The 27,098-nt window shown below is 40.1% G+C and overlaps 1 protein-coding gene across 4 annotated transcripts in view; it reads right to left on the bottom strand.

The window, feature by feature from the left end:
• Window positions 1-27,098, bottom strand: part of SPG11 (SPG11 vesicle trafficking associated, spatacsin) — a 126,592-nt gene that overhangs the window by 47,697 nt on the left and 51,797 nt on the right. For all 4 annotated transcript variants that reach the window (XM_066276595.1, XM_066276596.1, XM_066276597.1 and 1 more), the window contains exons 18-27: window positions 26,072-26,217; window positions 24,229-24,390; window positions 20,316-20,382; window positions 17,856-18,021; window positions 15,959-16,164; window positions 15,590-15,698; window positions 14,368-14,527; window positions 12,635-12,904; window positions 11,285-11,485; window positions 10,414-10,521 (exon numbers count right to left, since the gene is read on the bottom strand). In XM_066276595.1, coding sequence (XP_066132692.1) covers window positions 10,414-10,521; window positions 11,285-11,485; window positions 12,635-12,904; window positions 14,368-14,527; window positions 15,590-15,698; window positions 15,959-16,164; window positions 17,856-18,021; window positions 20,316-20,382; window positions 24,229-24,390; window positions 26,072-26,217 — 1,595 coding nt within the window. The remainder of the gene's footprint in view (window positions 1-10,413; window positions 10,522-11,284; window positions 11,486-12,634; window positions 12,905-14,367; window positions 14,528-15,589; window positions 15,699-15,958; window positions 16,165-17,855; window positions 18,022-20,315; window positions 20,383-24,228; window positions 24,391-26,071; window positions 26,218-27,098) is intronic.

Raw genomic sequence — 27,098 nt, 5'->3', positions numbered from 1 at the left:
AAGTTTTTGCTCAGCAAGAGAAACTGATAACAAAATAAACAGAAAGCCAACTAAATGGGAAATGATATTTTCAAACAACAGCTCAGATAAGGGCCTAATATCCAAAATATACAAAGAACTCATAAAACTCAACAACAAACAAACAAACAATCCAATAAAAAAATGGGAAGAGGACATGAACAGACACTTCTCCCAGGAGGAAGTACAAATGGCCAACAGATATATGAAAAGATGCTCATCATCTTTAGTTATTAGAGAAATGCAAATCAAAACTGCAATGAGATACCACCTCACCCCTGTTAGATTAGCTATTATTAACAAGACAGGTAATAGCAAATGTTGGAGAGGCTGTGGAGAAAAAGGAACACTCATACACTGTTGGTGGGAATGTAAAGTAGTACAACCATTATGGAAGAAAGTATGGTGGTTCCTCAAAAAACTGAAAATAGAACTACCTTATGACCCAGCAATCCCTCTACTGGGTATATACCCCCAAAACTCAGAAACATTGATACGTAAAGACACATGCAGCCCCATGTTCATTGCAGCATTGTTCACAGTGGCCAGGACATGGAAACAACCAAAAAGCCCGTCAATAGATGACTGGATAAAGAAGATGTGGCACATATACACTATGGAATATTACTCAGCCATAAGAAATGATGACATCGGATCATTTACAGCAAAATGGTGGGATCTTGATAACATTATACGAAGTGAAATAAGTAAATCAGAAAAAACCAGGAACTGCATTATTCCATACGTAGGTGGGACATAAAAGTGAAACTAAGAGACATTGATAAGAGTGTGGTGGTTACAGGGGAAGGGGGAAAGGGAGAGGGAAAGGGGGAGGGGGAGGGGCACAAAGAAAACTAGATAGAAGGTGACAGAGGACAATCTGACTTTGGGTGATGGGTATGTAACATAATTGAAAGACAAGATAACCTGAACTTGTTGATCTTTGAATATATGTAACCTGATTTATTGATGTCGCCCCATTAAAAAATAAAATAAAATTATATAAAAAAAAAAGTTAGTATTGTTGTCACAACAGTTTTTTGTTTTTAATATGATTAAGAGACTAATTTATTTAAAGAAAAAAGAACAAATATTAGTATAAAAGCTAATTACTATAACTTTGGTTTGTAAAATTAAATCTTGTTTTCTTCATAATTTAAGAAACAAAATCATTGAAAAGAATTTATGTTTCAGGGTATACAATGTATAAAGATGTAATTTTTTGACAACTACAACAAAAGGCGGCAGGATGGAGCTGTAAGGAGCGGTTTATGTGTATTATTATAGTTAAGCTGGTATGAATTAAAATGACATTGTTAAGTGTAATCTTCATGGTAAACACAAAGAAAATAGCTATAACATAGATACAAAATGAAGTGAGAAATTTAAACAATTCACAAAAAAATCAACTAAACAAAATAGAAGACATTAATGCAGGGAATGAAGGACAAAAAAGCTATAAGGCATGTAAAAAATAAATAGGACAGTGACAGAAGTCCCTCCTTGTCAGGAATGATTTTAAATGTAAATTTATTAACTTCTCCAATTAAAAGACATAGATTGGCAGAATGAATAAAAACACATGATCCAACTATATATACTATCTACAAGAAATTTTCTTGAGATCTAAAGATCTCAATCAGGCTGAAAGTAAAAAGATGAGACAAAGAAAGACATTTATTAATAGAAGATTCAATATAGCAAGAAAATATGTCAATTAAAAACATTTGCACACCTAATGACAAACTATCAAAATATACTGACAAAATTTAAGGGAGAAATAGAAAGTTCTACAATAACACTTACTCACAATAATGGACAGAATAACCAGATACAACTTAAGTAAGAAAAGAATAATAGGAAACACATTCTTTTCAAATGCACACGAAATATTTTCCAGGGTAGAACATATGTTAGGCTACAAAATAAGTCTCAATACATTCTAAAAGATAAACATACAAAGTATCTTCTCTGACTACAATGGAATGAAGTTAGAAGTCAATTACAAAAGGAAACTGAAAAATTCAGAAAACTGTGAAAATATATTTTGAAAAAAAGAGAAGACTCAAATTACTAAAATCAGAAATGAAAATGGGAGACATTACTACCCTACCTATTCTACAAAACATAACAAGGAGTACAAGAGAGTACTGTGAAAAAATTTTATGCCAAAAAATTAGATAACCTAAGCCCTGGCCAGATAGCTCAGTGGTAGAGCGTCAGCCTGGAGTGCAGGAGTCCCAGGTTCGATTCCCAGCCAGGACACACAGGAGAAGCGCCCATCTGCTTCTCCACCCCTCCCCTTCTCTTTCCTCTCTGTCTCTCTCTTCCCCTCCCGCAGCCAAGGCTCCATTGGAGCAAAGTTGGCCCGGGCGCTGAGGATGGCTCTATGGCCTCTGCCTCAGTTGCTAGAATGGCTCTGGTTGCAACAGAGCAACGCCCCAGATGGGCAGAGCATCGCCCCCTGGTGGGCATGCTGGGTGGATCCCGGTCAGGCGCATGTGGGAGTGGGTCTGACTGCCTCCCTGTTTCCAACTTCAGAAAAGTTAAAAAAAAAAAATAGATAACCTAGATGAAATTGAAAAATTCCAGAAACACAAAACCTACCAAGACTAAATCAGAAAGAAACATACAGTCTGAATATACTTATAACTAGTAGGAGAATGAATCAGCAATAAAAAATCTCCCAACAAAGAAAAGTCTGGAGTTGATGGGTTTACTGGTGAATTCTACCAAACATTTAAAGTACCAATACCAACCCTTCTCAAACTTTTCCAAAAAATTAAAGAGGAAGGAACACTGCTTAACTCATTGTATGAAACCAACATGCTATTCACACCAAAGACAGACAAAGACACTACAAGAAAACCACATACCAATATCCTTTATGGATGATGATATAAAATCCTTAAAAAAATACTAGTAAACTGAATTCAGCAGCATCTTTAAAAAATTATACTTCATTACTAAATAGGATTTATGGAATGCAAGGATGATTCAACATACAAAAGTTGATCTTTAGATACATCACATCAATAGAACAAAAGAAGAAACTACATGATCATCTCAATTAATACAGAAAACATATCTGACAAAATTCAACACCATTTCATGATAAAAACACTCAACAATGCCTTGGCCAGATGGCTCGGTTGGTTAGAGTGTTGTTCCAATATGCATAGGTAACAGATTTGATCCCTGGTCAGGGCGCATACAGAAACAGATCAATGTTTCTGTCTCTTCCTTCCTCTCTCTCTAAAGTCAATAAAATAAAAATTAAAAAAAACAACTCAACAAACTAGGAATAAAAGGAAACTACTTGCATATATAACAAAAGCTATATGTGAAAACCCCACAGTGAATATCATACTCAATGGTGAAAGACTGAAAACAACCCCCTAAGATCAAGAACAAGGCAAGGATGCCCATTTTCATCTCCTCTACTCAGTACTGGAAGTGCTAGCCAGAGCATTTTGAGGAAAAACTGCATCCAAATTGGAAAGAAAGAAGTAAAAGGATTTCTGTTTGTAGATGATAAAATTTATATGTAGAAAGCCCTAAAGATCCGCCACCGCCCCCCAAAAAACACCAGATTAAATGAATTCAGCAAAGTAATAGGATAGAAAAAGTCACCATACAAAAGCCAGTTTCATGTCCATACAAAAACAATAAACAATCTGAAAAGGAAATTATAAAAATAATTTCATTTCCAATAGCATCAAAAATAAAATACTTAGACATTAACTTAATCAAGAAGGTGAAAGACTTGTACAATGAAAACTATAAAACACTGTTGAAAGAAATTAAAGACATAAAAAATGAAAATAGGCCCTGGCCAGTTGGCTCAGTGGTAGAGCATCAGCCTGGCATGCAGGAGTCCCGGGTTCGATTCCTGGCCAGGACACACAGGAGAGGCGTCCATCTGCTTCCCCACCACCCCCTCTCTTTTCTCTCTGTCTCTCTCTTCCCCTCCCACAGCCAAAGCTCCATTGGAGCAAAGTTGGCCCGGGCGCTGGGGATGGTTCCATGGCCTCTGCCTCAGGCGCTAGAATGGCCCTGGTTGCAACAGAGCAATGCCCTAGATGGGCAGAGCATTGCCCCCTGGTGGGCATGCCAGGTGGATCCTGGTCAGGCGCATGTGGGAGTCTGACTGCCTCCCCATTTCCAGCTTCGGAAAAATACAAAAAAAAAAAAAAAAAGAAGAAGAAAATACAAGACCTGGCCGGTTGGCTCAGCAGTAGAGCATTGGCCTGGCGTGCGGGGGACCTGGGTTCGATTCCCGGCACATAGGAGAGGTGCCCATTTGCTTCTCCACCCCCACCCCTCCTTCCTCTCTGTCTCTCTCTTCCCCTCCCGCAGCCGAGGCTCCACTGGAACAAAGATGGCCCGGGAGCTGGGGATGGCTCCTTGGCCTCTGCCCCAGGCGCTGGAGTGGCTCTGGTCGCGGCAGAGCGACGCCGCGGAGGGGCAGAGTATCGCCCCCTGGTAGGCAGAGCATCGCCCCTGGTGGGCGTGCAGGGTGGATCCCGGTTGGGCGCATGCGGGAGTCTGTCTGACTGTCTCTCCCCATTTCCAGCTTTGGAAAAATACAAAAAAAATACAAAGAAAATACATCCCAGGTTCATAGATTGGAAATCACTATTTAATAATACCTAAATGTCCATATTATCTAAAGCAACCTACAGATTCAATGCAATCCCTATTAAAATCCAAATGATGTTTTCAGAGAAACAGAAAAACCCATCCTAAAATCATATGGAATCTTGAGGGACCCCAAAGAGCCAAAACAATCTTGAAAAAGAACAAAATTCCCACTTTCTGAATTTAAAACTTACTACCAAGCTACAGTGAGGAGCCACTGTGCCACCTCACCCACAGGTGTTGTAAAGTACCAAAAGCTACAGAATTAATATTAATATTTTGGGAGGCTTGAAGAACATTTTATTAATTTGGGTTAAGGTGTGCAGAGAAATTGTGAGAATAGTCCCTGTACTGTGTGACTGGCATGACCAGGATGGTCCTTGGCATTGTATTGTAAATGCAAAGGGGAGGAAAACATGGATCCCCAGACATTCCACCACGCCTGTGGGGAAAGGGGTGAATGGCTAGCCAGGTACAGGGAGAGAAAAGCCAAAATAAACCTTTTCTCATAGCAATGAGCCATTTGCAGGCATTTGTCCCCACAGAAACTACCTCTCCTATGTAAATGCATGTGGTTAATACGTATGACTCTGGACAGAGAGATAGCAGATAAACACTAGATAATATAGGAAAGCCTTTTTTTTTTATTTTTTTATTTTTATTATTTATTTTATTTATTCATTTTTAGAGAGGAGAGAGAGACAGAGAAAGAGAAGGGGGGAGGAGCTGGAAGCATCAACTCCTATATGTGCCTTGACCAGGCAAGCCCAGGGTTTCGAACCGGGGACCTCAGCATTTCCAGGTCAATGCTTTATCCACTGCGCCGCCACCACAGGTCAAGCAGGAAAGCCTTTTAATATGTAAAGAGACATCTTCCTACCATTGTGTTGACTTGTAAATTTTGTTTTCTCCAAAATAATGTATGGCTTGCAAATTGAACGTGGTCCTATCATGTTAAAGGACATATGACTATAACCAATAGCGGTAAGGGGCTCTTAATTACAATTTTTGCTTCTGTACTTCCCACTTACAAAACTATAAAAACTAAGTAGAACAAAGGGCTAGCGTGCGCTCCCTCAGACCACTGTTGGAGCTGCTGCCGCTTGGCTAAGCTAGACAATAAAGCTTTGGTGTGTAATCGACGGATTTTGTTCGTGTCTTCAATGTTTCGGGTCCCTCCAGATTAGGCTTAACAGTAATCAAAATTGTGTTGTATTGAGATAAAGATAGATATGTAGACCAATGAAATAGAATAGAAAGCCCACAAATAAATCCTTGCATATATGATCAAATGATTTTTGACAAGGGTACCAAGATGATTCAATGAGAAAAAGTCTTTCAACACATGGTGCTGAGAAACCTGAGTATCAACATGCAAAACAAATAGCCTGACCTGTGGTGGCACAGTGGATAAAGCATCAATCTGAAATGTTGAGGTCACAGGTTCAAAACCCCTAGGCTTGCCTGGTCAAGGCACATACAATAAGCAACTATGAGCTGATACTCCCTTCCCTCTAAAATTAATCAATAATTTTTTTTTTATTAAGTGAGGGGGGGGGAGGCAGTGAGACAGACTCCTGCATGCACCCCAACCAGGATCCAATGGGTAAACCCCTACTGGGAGATGCTCTACCCATCTGGGGCTGCTGCTCTGTTGCTTGGCAACTGAGCTATTTTAGGGCCTGAGGCCATGGAGCTATCCTCAGTACCCAGAGCTAACTTGTTCAAACCATTGAAGCCATGGCTGTGGGAGGGAAAGAGAGACAGAGAGAGGAGGGGTGGAGAAGCAGCTGGTTGTTCCTCCTGTGTGACTGGGAGTTGAACCTGGGACTTCGACACACCCGGCCGACGCTCTACCACTGAGCCAAATGGCCAGGGCCAATAAATACAATAAAACAAAAAAGAAAGTTGGACCCTTACTTAAGAAGATACATAAAAATTAACTCAGATGAACAAACTACCTAAATATAAAACCTAAAACAATAAAACTAGAAGTAAACATAGGACAAAAGCTTTACAACACTGGATTTGGTGATAATTTCTTAGAAACAATACCAAAGGCACAATTAACAAAAGAAAAAAAATATACAAATTGGACTTCATGAAAATCTAACAATTTTCTGCATAAAAAGACACTATCAAAATAGTAAAAAGGCATCTCACCAATGGTAGAAAATATTTGCAAATCATATATCTGACACCGGATTAATATCCAGGATATGTAGAGAACTCCTAAAACTCAACAACAAAAACAATCCAATTCAAAAATACAAAAAGGGCCTGACCAGGTGGTGGCACAGTGGATAGAGCATTGACCTGGGATGCTGAGGACCCAGGTTTGAAATCCTGAGTTCATTGGCTTGAGCATGGGATCATAGACATGACTGGCTGGGCCCAAAAAGTCGTTGGCTTGAAGCCCAAGGTCTCTGGCTTGAAATCAAGGTCGCTGGCTTGAGCAAGGGGTTACTGGTTCTGCTGGGACCCCACACCCGACAAGGTACATATGAGAAAGCAATCAATGAACAATTAAAGTGCCCCAACTACGAGATGATGCTTCTCATCTCTCTCCCTTCTGTCTGTCTGACTCTCTATCTCCACTAAAAAAAAAAAAAAAAAAAAGAAATAATGCATAAAGGACTTGAACAGACATTTCTCCAAAAAGATATACAGGCCCTGGCCAGTTGGCTCAGTGGTAGAGCATAGGCCTGGCGTGCGGGGGACCCGGGTTCGATTCCCGGCCAGGGCACATAGGAGAAGCGCCCATTTGCTTCTCCACCACCCCCCTTCCTATCTGTCTCTCTCTTCCCCTCCCGAAGCCAAGGCTCCATTGGAGCAAAGATGTCCCGGGCACTGGGGATGGCTCCTTAGCCTCTGCCCCAGGCGCTAGAGTGGCCCTGGTGGGCGTGCTGGGTGGATCCCGGTTGGGCGCATGCGGGAGTCTGACTGTCTCTCCCCGTTTCCAGCTTCAGAAAAATACCAAAAAAAAAAAAAAAAAAGATATACAAATGGCCAATAAATACATGAAAAGATGCTCAACATCAGTAATCATTAAGAAAATGCAAATCAAAACTACAAGACACCACCTCACAACCATTAGTATGATTACTATAAAAAAAAAAAACTGGGCCTGACTAGGAGGTGACACAGTGGATAGAGCATTGCACTGGGACACAGAAGACACAGGTTTGAAACCCCAAGGTCACTAGCTTGAGTACAGGCTCATCTGGCTTGACCATGGGCTCACCAGCTTGAGTGTGGGGTCACTGGCTTGAGCATGGGATCATAGACATGACCCCATGGTCGCTGGCTTGAGCCCAAGGTCACTTATCCTGAGCAAGGGGTCACTTGCTCTGCTGTAGCCCCTCAGGCAAGGCACATATGAGAAAGCAATCAATGAACAACTAAGGAGCTGCAAGGAAGAATTGATGCTTCTCATCTCTCTCCCTTCCTATCTGTCTGTTCCTATCTGTCCCTCTCTCTGTCACACACACAAAAAACACAAATAAAAAAACAATGGATGGACATTATTATGGTAAGTGAATAAGCCAGGCAGAGAAAGACAAATACTATATGATTTTACTTATATGTGGAATCTAATGAGCACAATAAACTAAGGAACAAAATAGAAAGAGAGACAGGGTCACAGGGAACAGATGGACAGCTGTCAGAGGGAAGTGGGAAGTGGGAAGTGGGAAGAGGGAACGGGATCAAAGGAGGTGAAAGGATTCTCCAAAATCATATAGCTTAACACATATATACAGACAACAAAGTAGCAATAGCCAAAGGGAAGTGGGGATGGAGGTGGGGGTAAGGGGGACAAAGGGGGGGAAATGGGGGTAAAAAGCGACTTTGCATGGGGCATGGAGGGCATGATGTAATGGGTAGAGGGTGTTATATTGAGTGGGACACTTGAAACCAATGAACAACTAAGGTGCCACAGTGAAGAACTGATGCTTCTCATCTCTCTCCTTTTCTGCCTGTGTGTCCCTATCTGTCTGTCCCTCTCTCCCCGTCACAAAAAAAGTCTTAAAATATATATAAATAATAAAATAAACACAAGGTCGCTGCTTCGCGGATTTTCGCCTACCGCGGGGGTTCTGGAACCTAACCCCTGTGATAGATGAGGGACCAGTGTACTTAGAGTTGCCAAGATCAAAGACAGAAAGCAGAATGAGGGTTGCTAGGGGCTCAGGATAGGGGAGAACAGAAAGTTATTAATAGGTATAATTTCAGTTTTATAAGATGAAAAATTATTATGGAGATGAATAATGGTGATGGTCGCACAATAATGTAAATGTTTTAAATACCATTGAACTGTACACTTTAAAATGGCTAAGATGGTAAAGGTTATGTGTATTTAACCACAATAAATAATAATAATAATAAACAAGAAGATACCTGCAAGGGTCCCAGCTATGGAGAGTAGAGACCAAACACATTTTATTTTTTAAGAGAGAGAAAGAGAGAGAAAGGGACAGCAGACAGGAAGGAAGGGAGAGAGATGAAGAGCCTCAATTCTTCACTGTAGCACCTTAGTTGTTCATTGATTGCTTTCTCACTTTTTTTTTTTATTCATTTTTTAGAGAGGAGAGGAAGAGACAGAGAGAGAGAGAGAGAGAGAGAGAATGGGGGGAGGAGCTGGAAGCATCAACTCCCATATGTGCCTTGACCAGGCAAGCCCAGGGTTTTGAACTGGCGACCTCAGCATTTCCAGGTCGACGCTTTATCCACTGCGCCACCACAGGTCTGATTGCTTTCTCATATGTGCCTTGAGCAGGGGTCCAGCCGAGCCAGTGACCCCTTGCTCAAGCCAGTGACCTTGGGCTCAAGCTAGTGACCTTGGACTTCAAGCCAGTGACCATGGGGTCACGTCCATGATCCTATGCTCAAGCCAGCAACCCCACGCTCAAGCTGGTGAGCCCACACTCAAGCCGGCGACCTTGGGGTTCAAACGTGGGTCCTCTACCTCCCAGGCCGACGCTCTACACTGTGCCACCACCTGGTCAGGCTAGACCAAACACATTTTTTAAAAAAAATTATTGATTTTAGTGAGAGAGGAAGGGAGAAAGAAGAGAGAGACAGGAACATCGATCTATTCCTGTACGTGCCCTGACTGGGGATCAAACCCACAACCTTGGCATGCCAGGACAATGCTCTAACCAACTGAGCCATCCAGCCAGGACTAGACCAAACAAATTAATGTCTCTGTTTTCTGTGATTTAGAAACAGCAGGCATATTTGAATAACAATCTATATTTTCAAGTAATAAATAATAATCTTCATTATAGTTAAGACCAATGTGATAGAGAGCAAAAGCCTATATTGAGGTTCCACTGTGATATATTTGCTGGGTAGACTCAGTAAATAGTTTTGTCTTATTTATCATAGAGCCTTTTTGTGGTAGAGAAGGCAAAAGTGCCAAAACCCCAAGTAGAACTAAGGCATATTTCTCTTCCTTTTTTTTATAACTTCCGGTTTTTTCATAGGGTTATTAATCTTGGTTGCAGCATTAGGATACTGATCAGAGCTAGCACATTAGATGAAATCTCTGTCATTCCTGACAACTGAGGTGGTACAGGCAAGGCCACTGCCACTCCCGCTCTGCCTCCTCACTTTGGAACAGTACAAATGATTTAGTTTGAATCATGCCACCTAACAGCTATTCACCTGCTGCTACATCCTAACTACTAGCAGACAACAAATCACTCAAATGATTTTCAGAGTGGTGAGACAGAGCATATAATTCTGACTTACCGTTTCGAGGCTCTTCCGGAACTCCAGTAGTTTAGCTTCAGCTTCCTTGTAATTCTTGAAGAACATACACAGTTCATACATCTCCATCATCAACAGTAATGGTGAATCCTTGGAAGTAGAGTTTGAATGAAATTACAAAATCCCAAACTTAATACTATTTTCTCATGAATAATGCTAATATAAGGGAAGGTTAAAGTAAAAAACAAATACTGTTAATAATAGCTTCATAGAAGAATTAAATCATGTATGCTAAAAAAGAAAAGAAGTTAAATTTATAGTTCTTTTTCCTTTCGGGAAAAGTATCCTTTTGGGAAACAATACTTCGTCCAGGTAATCTACTTAATAGTCTATTTTCTGTCTATTCTATAATTATATAGAGCAGGACACGTTGCAATAGATGGTGCTAGGAAACCTCTACATACACTCCTAGATAATCGGCTCTACTGACCTGCTGGCCTATTACTGCCTGTGGCCTAAGTCCATGCAGTTCCGTCACCTCGGTGGGAGCTTTCCAGTCAGAGGACAGGAGTCGGGGATTAGAAAGTATGGATGTGAATTTTAAGTACACCACTTACGAAAGTACTTTGAGACCCTGGGCATGTTACTTAAATTCTGTTGGTCTTCATTTATTATTCTGTAAAATGAGGATAAGACCACCTCATAATATCCTCGTACAATATTATCTTTGTATAGGATTATTGTGAAAATTGATTCAAGTAATGTATAGAAAGCAGTTTGCTAAATAAATGGTAGTTCTATTATCATTTGTTGTTGGTTAAAAAATAAATCCAGGAATAGGTAGAAAGTCTGTGTGGGATATTCTAAAGTAATCCTTTTAAACTCAGGAAAGAAATGAAGTGACTATCATTACCTTGAAGAAAAGCTGGAAACCTCTGATGAGAGTTTTGCTCTTCTCCTTTGTTAATAATGTTCTCCAGATGACCGAGAGGTCCTTAAGGTCCCAGGTGTGACCCTCCGTTGAGCCCTGAATATATCCTATTGCTTCAGCTGCAATACTGTCCTCCACAGAAGTGATAATCCAAACACAGAGGCAAGAAATAGTGCTGGCATCCTACCATTGAATAAGAACTTTTCAAAATAAAATAACAACTGGCTTGGCTTACCTGATAGAGGAAGTTTCCAGCAATACTACAAATATGGATGGCTATTTTCTGTTTGGAACAAGTCACCTCACTAAATTGGTTAAAACAGCTTGAAAAGCCTTCAAATGTGAAACAAACTCTAATGAACAACGAAGGGACTTTTATAAATAATCCTGGAGTACGGCAGGTCAAAGACCCGGAGAGGCTGACAGATTTGTGTGAGAGTCAGGGAAATACTAAGTATAAGAAAACACAACTGCCCTCCACAGTACTGCTGAAAGGGACTATCTAGAGCAAGCAGTGGTTTTCCAACTTTTTACACTCAGGGACCGATGAAAATAGGAGAATTATTACAGGGACTGCTAAAGCAGAAACCACCTAGAGCACTAGTGAATTCAACTAAGATCACTGGGTTTATAACCTTCATACCACACCAGGTTGGTTAACTCTTTCATGGACTGGCGCAAAATTTCTGGCAGACTGGTCCGTGAATCAGTGGTTGAAAAACACCGGTCTAGAGCAGTGGTCCCCAACCTTTTTTGGGCTACGGACCAGTTTAATGTCAGAAAATATTTTCATGGACCAGCCTTTAGGGTGGGACAGATAAATGTATCACGTGACCAAGACAAGTACCAAGAGTCTTAGACGGATGTAACAGAGGGAATCTGGTCATTTTTTAAAAATAAAACATCGTTCAGACTTAAATATAAATAAAACGGAAATAATGTAAGTTATTTATTCTTTCTCTGTGGACCGGTACCAAATGGCCCACAGACCCGTACCAGTCCGCGGCCCGGGGGTTGGGGACCACTGGTCTAGAGTATCCTTCTTCGCTGCTCAGAGGTGGTCAATCCACCAAAGTATCTTTCTTTATGAGTGCCAACCTGGACTAGGGCTCTGACCACTTAAGCTACTATATGTCAAGGCATAAGAAGGTACACTGGAGGACATGGATCCTAAGCTGGAGAAGCATGGCAAGTTGCAGCGGCCTTGGACACACATGCTGGAGCCTCAATATCATCACCCCCTACACCCTCTCTGATTATCAGCCTGCCCTGTCCCTCCTACTTTTGCTATGGCTCTCTGAGTCCTTAATTTAGGCTTCTTGTGAGCCTCACCTGGAGACAGGAGGCTAGGACACTAAGAATAGGGGCCTGTTGTTTCACTGCTTCAGCCAGGAGCCAATACCAGGAGTTTGGCTCCTCTGAGCACTGGAGCAGAATTTCAAGGAAGTCAGTTGTCTCATTGTTTCTCTGGAGTGCCGGGGAGGACCTGTTGCAGAGTTGATCACTGTCCGTTCTGGAGATGGACACTGAGGGCAAATTCTCAAAAGCTAGCCTTAAGTGGTCTTGAAGGACAGGGCTGAAATACTGGAGAAGAGATTTCACCTGGAAAATATATTAGATGATTCAAACAGACAACCAAGTTGTTTTTTTTTAATTTTTCAATTATAGTTGACATTCAATATTATTTCATATTAATTTCAGGTGTACAGCATAGTGGTTAGACATTTATATAATTTACAGTGATCCTGCCGATAAGTCCAGTACCCACCTGGCACCATGCATAGTTATTACAACATTATTACTATATTCCCATGCTGCAGTTTGCATCCCCTGACTATTTTGTAACTGCCAATTTGTATTTCTCTTTTTTCTTTTTTTTGGGACAGAGACAAAGAGACGGACAAACAGACAGAAATGGAGATGAGAAGCATCAATTCTTCGTTGTAGCACCTTAGTTGTTCATTGATTGCTTTCTCATATGTGCCTTAACTGGGGGGCTACAGCAGAGTGAGTGACGCTTCACTCAAGCCAGCAACCTTGGGCTCCAAGCCAGTGACCTTTGGCTCAAGCCAGCGACCCCGCACCCAAGCTGGTGAGCCCATGCTCAAGCCGGCAACCTTGGGTTTTCGAACCTGGGTCCTCTGCATCCCAGTTCGACATTCTATCCACTGTGCCACAGCCTGGTCAGGCCAATTTGTACTTCTTAATCCTTTTGCCATTTTAACACATCCCCCCCAACCCCCTCCCATCTGGCCACCCTTAGTTTATTCTCTGTAACAAAGAGTCTCTTTCTATTTATTTTGACCTTTAAATTCACATATAAGCGAAATCACATGGTATTTGTCTTTCTCTGTCTGAATTATTTCATTTAGCATAATATTTTCTTGGTCCATCTGTATTCTCTAAAATGGTAAGATTTTATTCTTTTTATGGCTAAGTAATATTCCATTGTATCTATGTGCCACACCCTCTTTATTCAATTGTCTATTGGTGGACACTTAGGTTGCTTCCAAATCTTGGCATTTGTAAATAATGCTGCAATGGACATAGGGGTACATATATCTTTTTGAATTAGTGTTTGGTATTTCTTCAGATAAATATCCAGAAGTGAAATCGCTGGTTTATAAGGTAGTTCTATTTTTAAATTTTTGAATGACCTCCATACTGGTTTCCACAGTGGCTGCACCAATTTGTAATTGCACCAATAGTGCATGAGCCAGATAACCAAGTTTTATCAATAATTTCAGCTGGAGCTGAAAATGTTAGAAATAAAAGCACAGGCAAAATTGTTCTTTCTCAGCCTGAACTGTGTCAGAGGTATAATTTTACAAAGGTGTTTGTTACTTTTGAGTGAATTTCTATTTGCAATCTGGAGTCACAAGACGCTTCTTTCATCTCTTTAGTACTAATGACTAGTCCTTTGTCTGAAGCCAACCCAATTTTAGTAAAATAGTAGTACCATATCAAACAAAAGCCTATGTGTTCCCAACAGAAAGAACACCTTTTATTTTAAGAAGTGTTCCAATATCCTCTTCTTGAAAAACTGGCAACTATCAGTGGCTTACCTCCTCAGGGTGGTAATTATGGAGCTGGCTGTGAATAATGAACTGTAACCAATCATTTGCTTTGGCACATTCTCTAAGGTAAGATGTGCTCAATTTCAAATTGTGGAGCCTGCAGAACTGTACCACTAATGCCCACTGGCTGCTAAATTCGCTGGATAATCTGTAATTGGGGTGGGAGTGGGAAAGAAAAAACTTGTTAAAGTATTGCTTTAGTTTTAACTAAAAAATTAGTAAAAATTACATAAATTTAACTATAGTATATTTTCTAAAAAGCTTTTCAACAAATACCAAATATTTATTAGAATGCTTTGAAAAAAACAAAGAAGGACTCTTACCCATAAAACACAATAGCTTTTCTTAGCATGGTGGTACGATTTATTCTTTTCATCACCCAAGTATCTATATACAATTTCATCAACCAACTAGCTATGTACAATCTTTAGAAGAGAGAAAATAGTCACTCAAGAAATCTTCTGAGTGCTTAATTATCTTTCATGATTCACTTTAGAGAATTAGAGCCCTGACAGGTGCGTGGACTTCCTCACTAAGGGGAGGATACCTATTCCTACTGAAAGCAGGAAGCTGTTGAGAACAGTCCGTGACAGGAGTTACCGAAGACTGGTGTACTCCCAGGGTCTGGGGTGGCGGGGTCTGTCCCAGTGGGATAGCACAGAGGAAAGACAACATGAATGTACAGGGTGGAACAAAAGTAGGTTTACAGTTGTTCGCCTGGAAAATAATACATTAATAAATAATACAAAAATAAACTCTGTGTTTTGTGTACTCACAACTGTAAACCTACTTTTGCTCCACCCTGTATAAGGAGAGGGACTTTTGTGGATAGATGGTCATCTCAACTTCCATTATCAACTGACATATTAGCAAGAAAAAAATATGGCTTATTGGAGTCCAATTTTCTGATATCCATCCCACATTTTCCAAAATGACTTCAACATGCAACCTGACCAGTCAGGCAATGTAGGAGACAAAGCTTCTCTCCATATCTTGGAAACTCCATCTCTTAAGAGGGAAGCATTATCTTCACCCTTCTTCTACTAATGGTAGTATGTGATTAAAACCCAGTACCTACTATATGCTGGGTAAGAAGATAAGGTCTAGGGGAACTGGTGAAAACATCTGAGGTGTTGAAAGAAAGACGAGACAAACACACGTTGGGACAATAAAGCTTGCTAGAAAGAGGCTGGGATGACAACTCACAGACCTCTTTATTTCCTGTTGCTGAATGCTGTTCCATATACCTTCTTCTAAGAGAACAAGCAATTCTTCTATAGTTGCTTTTTCACCTACAGCCAGTTTAGACAGCTTTTCAACTATTAAGAAATATAAACAACAAATGTGGTCAAGAGAAAAAGTTAGGAATGGGCATTTCTGTTTGAAGAGAGTAGTCCAGGGTCATTTCAGTATCCAACAAAAGGACCCAAGATTAAGCAAGTTAAAGAACAAACACTGAAGGAAAAGGATAAAACAAAAACAAAACTGTTTCTTCCCCAACCCCTCACAATTCAATGCCTTTGACCTATCCATCCCATGCCCTCTACAAACCATACCACAGAAAGAAAAGGTGCTGTACCCAGCGACTCTCTGAGAAAGCTGTACGGAGCATCTGCATTTCTAGCTCTGTAGCTCAAAATTATATTGGCAACTTTCATATCCACTCTGAGCTTGAGGCTGTCGAGGCCAAGCAATTCTAAGAAACAAACACAGGCGGCTCCTATTGAAGGTGTGTGGAAGGAAGAGAGACCTAAAACATAGGCTTCATTGCCTGCTTGCTGAATCCTGGAAAAGAAAGGAAGCAAAATCATGTCAGCACATGAAAAGTATTTCTCATCAGGAAAAGCAGATGGAATCACAACAATGACACACGGAGTATCAGACAAGTGATTTTTGGCTTCCTCCCCCTTCCCTTTTTGCGCCCCTGGCAACCATTCATTTAGGTTCTTAGTAGCTTTTATCTGTCTTTTGGCTCCATAGCCCCCCGTATCTCTATATCTTTAAAACACCTAACTCATAGTCCAAATTAATCTACTTCCAGTTTCATCCAGGGAACAGGAAATAGAATTTACAAAAGACTGCCAATTTGTGATTTTGTCAATTATATGTACACAAACTACCACAAAAATTAATGCTACTTTAAGTCTGACATCATAAAGCACATAAATCTTAAAGGACTCATATGTACTTTTTTTTTTTTTTTTTTTTGTATTTTTCTGAAGCCAGAAACGGGGAGGCAGACAGACTCCCGCATGTGCCCGACCGGGATCCACCTGGCATGCCCACCAGGGGGCGATGCTCTGCCCATCTGGGGCCTCGCTCTGTCGCAACCAAAGCCATTCTAGCGCCTGAGGCAGAGGCCACAGAGCCATCCTCAGCGCCCGGGCAAACTCTGCTCCAATAGAGCCTTGGCTGTGGGAGGGGAAGAGAGAGACAGAGAGGAAAGAGAGGGGTTGGGGCAGAGAAGCAGATGGGCGCTTCTCCTGTGTGCCCTGGCCGGGAATCAAACCCGGGACTCCTGCACACCAGGCCGATGCTCTACCACTGAGCCAACCGGCCAGGGCTCATATGTACTTTTATATGCATAAAAGAATTTCAAAGAAAGACACAAAAAATTAACCGTGTTTATTTATTATGTAGACTGAGGACAGAAAACTTAGGGACTTTTATATTTCATTTTTCATCCTTCTGAACTACTTGAATATTTTACCATGAAAACCATTACTTTGTTAGTTATAAAACAAACCAATAAAGTAAACCTAACAAAGATCTTACATATAGAATTTACATCTCCTTATAGAATTCTCTCTTAAACAAAATGGCTAACATTTGGCAAGCTCCTGGGTTATTTTTTTTAAATATAAAATAAACTTTTTGTGTACCTGAAACCTATATAATTTTATTAACCAATATCACCTCAATAAATTCAATAAAAATTTTTAAAAAGTGAACCTGGCCAGTGGCTCAGTGGATAGAGCATTGGTCCAGCATATGGATGTCTGGGTTTGATTCCTGGTCAGGGCACACAGGAGAAGCAACAATCTACTTCTATCCCCATCCCTCTCCCCCTTCTCTTCCTCTTCCCCTTGTGCAGTCAGTGGCTCCACTGGTTCAAGCATGGCTTCCCATAGTGAGGATAGCTCCTTGGTAGCGCACCAGCCTCAGGTGCTAAAAATAGCTTGGTACTCTAGCATAGGCCCCAGATGGGATGCTGGGTAGAACTATCTTCCCTCCTCTCACTTAAAAAAAAAAAGTATATACTTTAAATCATTTTTCCTATTAACAAAAGTAACACACACTAAATCTCAAAAACCGGGGATACACAGAAAAGCACAAATGAAAAAAAAATATCACCATCCAATTCTAATCACTGTTAACACTGGTATACATGTTCCCAGTACATTTTTTTTAATGTACATATAAAATACACAAATAGGCCTTTTATAAACAGTAAAAATTTTGTTTTAAGTACTCACAGCTGCTTGGGTGTCTTGCTCTTAGTTAATTCCTGGGCCAAGAAAGTACCAAATGCAAATGATGGCTGTCCATGATATAAATAATAAGCAAAATTCAGATGTTCCACTATAGCATATTTATTAACCAGGTCAGGGCTAGAGAAATGTGGGAGATGACTTGATGTATCTGGGGGGAAGTGAAGCAATGTTAATGCTTTGCACCTCACCATGATTAATTGCAGATCTGCAAAAGGAAAACTCAAGCCTGAAATAGTAAATTAAAGTTGGCTGCTATGATCATTTTGTGCCACTGTGTGTCACTCTGAACCACCAAAATGTAAGTTTTATTTTAATGTGGAAAGATAGCCCTCATTCTATGCGAAAATGTATACCTGAGAAGCTGCATAAAAACATAAATTTTGCTTTTTGTCCATTGAACTTACTTGTAATTTTAGATGCTTTAATTTCATATTTAACTTCACAATGGCAATAACTCTTTAGCTACAAAAATTTTGCCACAGATTTGCAAAATGTTTTTCATTCATTCACACAGCTCATTATATAGTAAAATCCCTACTTAACATATATATGTGTCCTCTATTCACCAAGGCCAACTCACTGTACCATTCTCCAATAAACACCCTGAGAAGGCTCTGGTTTCTCCATACCCTCCTATACTCTCCTTTTGTTATCACTAGTTGTATTTTCCGATGTTGTATGCATAGAGCACCTTATCATCTACATATTGGTATCATCTTTCCAAGACCAGCAGAGTCACCCAGTTTAAAGTTCTTCTGTGCTCATGAAATTAGCCAAAAAAAATATATTTTTTAAATTTTCTCTAAGAAAATTTAAAGTCAGAACATATTTAGATGTAAGAAGTTACTATGAAATAACCACTCCTGTCAAGTCCTAATACGTCTTCTAGTCACTTACTATATATTAAAAAGAGAGAGAGATAACATTCTGGAAAACAGTGCATGTGTACTCATTATCAAGGTTTAAAGCTTACTTCTGAAATAAAGTTTTAGCCTCCCACAGAATTCCAAAAAATTTTTATATTGTGACTTGACTCCTACAAAAAAAGACAAGGACCTTAATGGTGTCTTGTCATCTTACAAAACTATTACTTAAAACTACACCCCCCTTTGAGATTAAATATTGTCACATGCCTTATCCGTATGCTTTGCAAGATCAGAGTAACTTTGGTAACTTATAATTCCAGATAAAACTATTCATTTGTCAAATATTTTCTGAGTACATGTCAAGTATATGGTACTTTCAGGTGCCAAGTAAGTAAACTTTAGTTAGTAAGCATTCTCATTAAATACAACTCTCCAATTTTATAAATCTGTATTACTGTTTTCATAATTGTTTCATTTCCTTTGTGCTTTATTTTCTCAGATGTGTTTTAAATGTCTAAAACCAGGCAAAGAACATGTCTTCAATTTCCTCTATTTCCCTAGTGTGTGCCTAGGAGTTGGAGTTGGAGGCATGAGAACAGGACAGGTGATTTTGTCTACTCTCTGGTTAACTTCATTGAGATTAGAACATGTGTTTTCATTTGAAAATGCAACAAGCACTACTTCATTCTGCACTCAACAAATATTTATTGAACATGTATTAGAGGTATGCAACGGGCTCTGGATACCAGGTAAATTCAATGTATTGAAATGTGAACTTACAAAACTGACACATTAGAAAATTCACTTTAATGTGTGTCAATAAATATTTACGGGTTGTATATTATGTACTAAGTACTAATTTGAAGCCAGCTTTAGAGTAATTTGGGTAGAAGCACCACAGGTAACATGATATTAAAGGCTAACTCTAAATGCAAAGAAAAAAAAAAGACAGTTTAAGAATGGAATTTGTATGTTAGCTATACTAAAAAAAAAAAAAAAAAAAAAAAAGGCGCGCACACACACACACACACACAAACAAACAAAAAACCACCCAGAGAAATTCTTATAGTCTAGACAGAAAGGCAATGTGTGTGTATCTGGTGCTGACCATGTGGCCAAGAACTGTGAGAGTTTGTTAAGTGCTTTGTCTCCTTTCATTTTCTATGTAGCATGTGAGGTGGGCACTGTTATTAAACTGTTTTAGAGGGAATTGAAGAGAGGTTAAATCACTTGCCCAAGGTCCTACAGCTATTACATGGTAGAGCCAGGATTTATCTAATGCCAACACTTGTGCTCTTTACCTTTATAAAACAATACTGCTAACAAAGGGGTTTTTGGAAAAAAAGAAATTTAAGCAGATAAGTACACATTACAGTTCCCAGCAAGTACAGCACTAGTGACCTAATCCAATGACTGCTAACTCGCAAGTTTTCAATTCACTGGAATACACCTTTATTTTTAAAATAGTAAGCAGTGGAAAGAACTGGATTGGCTCTACAGAAATCAACTCCTCCTATGGATCAACACTGCTGAAATCCTTCCAAAGCAAGAAGTACCTGTATTCATAATGACTTACCTCCTATAGCTAGTGTGTTGGCAGACTGCCAGCCAAACAATCTGCTGGGATCAAAGGGCAATAATGACTGTAAAAGGAGAAAAGTCAAATTAGAGTTAAAAGTCTAATAGCCTCTTGGAGCTCTACTCATAATCAGCATACTTCAATCCACTACAAAATATCCCTAAAAATTTGTGCAGACTCTGCAGATTCCAAAATAAAACTAGGGAATGTTATTGGACAACACATATTTCCCTAATCAAATCTGCCCCAATTCACCTAATAGGACGAGATTTTCCTGAAATTAATAACGTCCGTACAACCTTTTTCCAGAAGGTGAAATGTATTTAGAACTAAATGAATCAGATACTGAACCAATTGGGAAAATTAGGAAACTAATCTTGAGACTGACTGAACATTTGCTAACTATCTTCTTCATTAACTTCCATGAGAGCCTTAGGGGCAGCTTAACAGGGACCCTCTCCTCCCTTCTAGGGGTGGTGGCCCTCTCCCACCTAGGCCTCTTAAGAGGGAAAAAAAAATAACTTAATTGATTCTAACATAAGCAAATAAAACTATATTAAAGGACTTCATAGATAGTCTGCTTCCATTCTCCAGGGCAATTAAAAATCTTATCTTTCTGGACATATAATTCTTTGAACTCGACTAAAAAAAAAAAAGAATATATGTGACACTTTCATTTTAATAAAAATAGAACCAGTTATGTGCCTTTTAAAGACTCTCTTCAGGCCCTGGCCGGTTGGCTCAGTGGTGGAGCGTCGGCCTGGCGTGCAGGAGTCCCAGGTTTGATTCCCGGCCAGGGCACACAGGAGAGGCGCCCATCTGCTTCTCCACCCCTCCCCCTCTCCTTCCTCTCTGTCTCTCTCTTCCCCTCCTGCAGCAGGCACTAGAATGGCTCTGGTCACAACAGAGCGAAGCCCCAGATGGGCAGAGCATCGCCCCCTGGTGGGCATGCCAGGTGGATCCCAGTTGGGCGCATGTGGGAGTCTGTCTGACTGCCTCCCCGTTTCCAACTTCAGGAAAAAAAAAAAAAGACTCTCTTCACTTCAAATTATGTCTGCAAAATGCACACTCTTTTGGCAGAAGCAACATTAATAATAATGTAAAATGGACTCTGAAATGTTTTTGGAATCAAAAGGCAAGAGAACTAGGAGACTAGAAACTGTTGTCATGTACCGTATTTCCCCATGTATAAGATGCACCTTAATTTGGGGTCTCAAAATTTGAAAAAAAAAAGTACTACATAAAGTTATTGAATTCAAGTTTTATTTATCATAAAATTCATACATGCCCTCATTACTGTCAAAACTCTCATCCATTAGCTTGTTCTCATCTGTGTCTGATGATGAATCACTGTCTTCAACAATGAGTGCAAAAACAAGCACGAAAAAGCAGAAAGTGCAAGTTAAAAAAACTACAACCACTGTCTAAGACCTACCCAGGTTTTTTGGGGGGGTTTTGTTTGTATTTTTCTGAAGTGAGAAGCTGGGAGGCAAAGACAGACTGCTGCATGAGCCTGACCAGGATCCACCTGGCATGCCCACCAGGGGGCGATGCTGTGCCCATCTGAGGCATTGCTCCATTGCAACCGGACTCATTCTAGCGCCTGACGCAGAGGCCATGGAGCCGTCCTCAGTGCCTGGGCCAACTTTCCTTCAACGAAGCCCTGGCTGTGGGAGAGAAAGAGAGAGATAGAGAGCAGAAGTGGAAGGGTGGAAAAGCAGATGGGCGCTTCTCCTGTGTGCCCTGACTGTGAATCGAACCCAGGAGATCCACATGCTTGGCTGATGCTCTGTCACTGAGCCAAGCGGCCAGGGCTGCACCCAGTTTTTAGACCCCAAATTTTTTGAAAAAATGTGCATCTTATACATGGGGAAATATGGTAAGCATGATAAGGTGAGCTAAAGCAGGTCAGGAAAGGAAAAGAGTAAGACAATCAGATCAATGGTTAAAGGAATGTGATAAGCAAATCATCAATAACAAAGAAAACAGCAGATTAAGGTCAAGTGTGTCAGCAGTTTTGAGAGCAGGGAGCAGTGGATGTTTGAAATTTTTTTAATTTTTTAATTTTTTTATTTTATTTATTCATTTTAGAGAGGAGAGAGAGGGGGAGAGAGAGAGACAGAGACAGAGAGAGAGACAGGGGGGAGGAGCTGGAAGCATCAACTCCCATATGTGCCTTGACCAGGCAAGCCCAGGGTTTCGAACCGGCGACCTCAGCATTTCCAGGTCGACGCTTTATCCACTGCGCCACCACAGGTCAGGCTGAAATTTGTCTAGGCCAAAGGTTTAGCAAAGACTATAAACACATGGTGGGAGGGAGATAGGAGAAAACAGAACCAATAAGTCAAGGTTTGGATGGGTAAGGAAAGAGCAGCTTTGATTTTAAATCAAGGGAGAACTTGTGGACTATTAAGGAATATTTTTCCTGAAATAACAGGACTAGAAAATTGCATGAGCCAAGTTGAAAACAAAATAAAGAACAACCTGAAACCACTTTTGTTTTAGGCTGATTGAATCCATAGTGAAATTGTGATTTTTACATAATCCACTTTCTAGTGCAAGATTCTAATCTCATCTCAGCAACAAGCAAGTAATGGACTGGCACTGCTTGGGGGCCACATTTTTGAGTAGCAACAACCTATACCCTAAGAATTTTTCCCATCAGAATAAGAGAGAGTTTGGGCCTTTACAGGAAATTTAAATAGCATCTACTTTAAATTAAAAACATTACAGGAACCCAGAGGAAAAAAAGTGAAAGCAAATGAGAAATGAACAAAAGAAGGTGTTTTTAACAAGGATCCCTGAATAGGTTTCAGGGAATCTTCACAGATTGCTTTGAAATATAAGCAAAATTATAAGCATCTGTGCAATTTGTCTGGGTAGAGGGACTCATAGCTCTTTCACATTCAGGTCTTTTTCCTGAAAGAGATTAAGGAGCACTAATTTAAATAAACAGAGCTATTCATTAAGAAGAGACAGAATTCATCAGTGGTGGAATGAAGTGCCTTTTTTTTATATTTTACAGAGACAGAGAAAAAGTCAGAGAGAGGGATAGATAGGGACAGGCAGAAAGGAATGGAGAGAGATGAGAAGCATCAATCATCAGTTTTTCGTTGTGACACCTTAGTTGTTCATTGATTGCTTTCTCATATGTGCCTTGACCGTGGGGCTACAGCAGACCGAGTAACCCCTTGCTCAAACCAGCGACCTTGGGTCCAAGCTGGTGAGCTTTGCTCAAACCAGATGAGCCCACACTCAAGCTGGCGACCTCGGGGTCTCGAACCTGGGTCCTCCACATCCCAGTCCGACGCTCTATCCACTGAGCCACCGCCTGGTCAGGCTGGAATGGCTTTTATGACAGTAGCAGACAAGTCTGAAGTCAACTACCTGCTCTCAGATCCATTTCCACATTTCTCCTGCTCTCCCTGTACTGCAGTAAACTGTACTGCCCTAGCCCACTTGCCCTTTGGCTCGCAGGTAGGTTTAGCCATGAGAAACCACATGAGAGATTAAAAGGTGAGAAGAGGGGAGAAACCAAGATGTTTTTCCTCTTCTTTGTTCTCTGGGGCATCTCCTCCAAGGTTCCAGCCCCACCCTCTATGTTCTCAGCTCCTATTAGGCAACCTGGATTTGAGGTTAGAGCCCAGAGATAGCTCCAGCTCTGGGTTCTAATAACACCACTTTCTTAACAGTGTTCTTGCAACCTTAGAGGTGTTAATGGCTTTGTTCTTGGTCAGTTTTGGGGTTGTGTCACCATGGCACATCTGGTTTCTCCATTCTGCTATCACTCTATTTAAGCAATTCTCTATGCTAAGTGTTCTCCACTTGAAAAACCCAGAGTGGTTTCTGTTTTCCCGGCTGAACCTTGACTGATACTCCTAAATGCCAGCCACGTAAATAAATACTGTACCTGAATAAGGTGATAGAGTGTGATGTCAGGTGGCAGGACACTAGGGGCAATGTACTGTGGGAAGAGAGCAGTTTTTAGCTTGGGATAAGGTGTTAATGCCATCTTCAGTAGCTGGGGATCTACTTTCTTCAAATAGCTCTTATTTTCTTCATTCTGAACAACCTAAATAAAAAGACAGATAACATCATGTACAGTAATGTTTCGCTCTTCTCCAAATTTAAGTCCTTTTTCCATAACAACTTTGTGAAACAAGGCGAGTTTGGGAACGTATGTTGTAATGAAAATAGCATTGGACAAGGAGTCAGAAGCCAATAGTTCTGCTTCTGAGTCTAAGACAAACTACCTGTATGACCTACAGCTTTAGTTTCCTTACCTACAAAATTGAGAATCTCAGCTCAGTGGTTTTCAAACTCTATGTGGGAAAGTTGTTTGAAAAAGCATTGCTACTATAATAGTTAAAATACTTAAATATTAAATATTGCATTAGATATTAAATGGTAAATATTTTTAAAAATACTAGACAAGATGACTTGCTCAGCTCTCATTTACTCTATGACTATTTTATTTTATTTTTTTTAACTTGGTATTCTTTTTTCCCCATTTATTTAATTAGTTTATTATTATTATTAATTTTAATGGGGTGACATTGATAAATCAGGGTACATATGGTCAGAGAAAACATCTCCAGATTATTTTGACATTTGATTATGTTGCATACCCATCACTCAATCTATGACTAATTTTTAAAACTGATTTTAGCAAGTGACACAGGAGAGGAAGCGGGAGAGAGAGGGAAACATCCCATATGTGCCCAGACCGGAGACTGAACCAGCAACCTCTGTGCTTCAGTACTATGCTCTAACCAACTAAGCTATCCTGCCAAGGCTCTATGACTAATTTCTGACAGGTGATTAAGTACAGAGGAATAAATAACCATATAAGTTAAGGTATACTGCAATAATCTAAAAGAGATGGTATTAAATTGTTAGCATCAGCAAGAAATTTTTTTTTTTTTTTGTATTTTTCTGAAGCTGGAAACGGGGAGAGACAGTTAGACAGACTCCCGCATGCGCCCGACCGGGATCCACCCGGCACGCCCACCAGGGGGCCACGCTCTGCCCACCAGGGGGCAATGCTCTGCCCCTCCGGGGTGTCGCTCTGTCGCGACCAGAGCCACTCTAGCGCCTGGGGCAGAGGCCAAGAAGCCATCTCCAGCGCCCGGGCCATCTTTGCTCCAACCACTGAGCCAACTGGCCAGGGCAGCAAGAAATTTTTGAATATTAAATGTTTAAAAGCATTTGTAAGTTTCCTCTAACCAAGCATACTATAACTTTCAAAAAAGCAGAGATGGGAAAATTCCCACTGGGTCCCTGAAAAGAATTTATATGGGTAGCTAAAAATTATGATTTCCTTTTTACCTGTCCAAGAGGACAAATAGCACAAAATAATTCCTAAGCTACAGATCTAAAGTATACTTACAGAAACAATCAGATCCTGATTCTATCCTGAAAATAAATCTGGAGCTTTAGAAAACAAATAAAGGAGAAAAATAACAATCTTCGTACAATATTAGGGTGGTTATCTCTTCCGTGAACCAGCACAAAATTTCTGGCAGATCGGCAGTTGAACAACACTGCTATACAGCATATTAGTTCCCTTTCAACTTAAGAGGATATAATAGAAAAATTTTAAATTCACCCTTGTTTTATGCTCTTTAAGCTAATGAAAAACTTATAAGTGGTTATATTTTAATATCAACTGATTTTTAGAAAATCCATAGATATTTCTACAAAATTTACAATATGTCCTGTTTTGCCATAATAGGTAAAGGTGCTATCCATACCTGGCTGACACCACCGGGAGCATACATTGTGGTAGCGAGAGCCAGGAGAGTATGTCCTTCCAACAGCATACTGCTCACACTGGCCTGGTTGCTGGGAATCAGTATTTGAGCATTTGCAAGGCTAGCCTGAAAGATCAGCTTAGAATCTGGAAAACAAAAAAGTATGATTTTCTCCTTAACATAAATTAAGAACTATATAATTCTGGGAAAGAAATTTTTAAAAAATTATTTTTTTAATTTATTGATTTCAGCGAGATAGGAAGGGGGCAAGAGAGACAGACAAGAACATTCTGTTCCTATATGTGCCCTGACTGGGGATCAAACTGGCAACCTCTGCACTTCAGGATGATGTTCTAACCAACCGAGCTATACAGCCAGGGCAAGAAAATTAATTTTTAGCTCTATCCACAGTAAGAAGGGCTTTCTAAATTTAAAAGCAATAGGAAAACATCACAAAAAGAAAAATGAAAGGTCTATCTACATAAAAATAAAAACTTTTATTAAAAAAAAAAATTGAAAGGTAATAATGAACTTGGGGGAGAAATTAACAACAGATGACAACCTAAGAATTAATGTCTTTAACAAAGAGCTCATACAAAACAACACCCCAAATACTGATTCTAACAAATAGACAAAAAAAATAACCATTTTATAAAGGAGAAACTTTAAGTGTCCACCACATAAAAATATATAATTCACTAACAATAAAGAAATGCATATTGAAATAATTAGATGCTATCTAATTATTAGCCTCAATGTTAAAAAAAGAGACAATAGTAAAGAGTATATCCATACAGGTCCTGGCCGTTTGGCTCAGCGGTAGCACCTATCATAATAGCAATGATTTTAGAAAACAATTATCCTCAGTCACAGAGCTGGTCAGGGTGTATAGAATAGCTGGGACTTATGGATAAAATGGTATAAACCCCCTGGAAAGCAATCTGGTCTTTTTTTTTTTGTATTTTTCTGAAGTTGGAAACGGGGAGGCAGTCAGACAGACTCCCGCATGCGCCTGATGGGGATCCAC

This window comes from Saccopteryx bilineata, chromosome 4 (genome assembly GCF_036850765.1).
Source record: "Saccopteryx bilineata isolate mSacBil1 chromosome 4, mSacBil1_pri_phased_curated, whole genome shotgun sequence".
Lineage (NCBI taxonomy): Eukaryota > Metazoa > Chordata > Mammalia > Chiroptera > Emballonuridae > Saccopteryx > Saccopteryx bilineata.
This window is presented reverse-complemented; position numbering and strand designations above follow the sequence as displayed.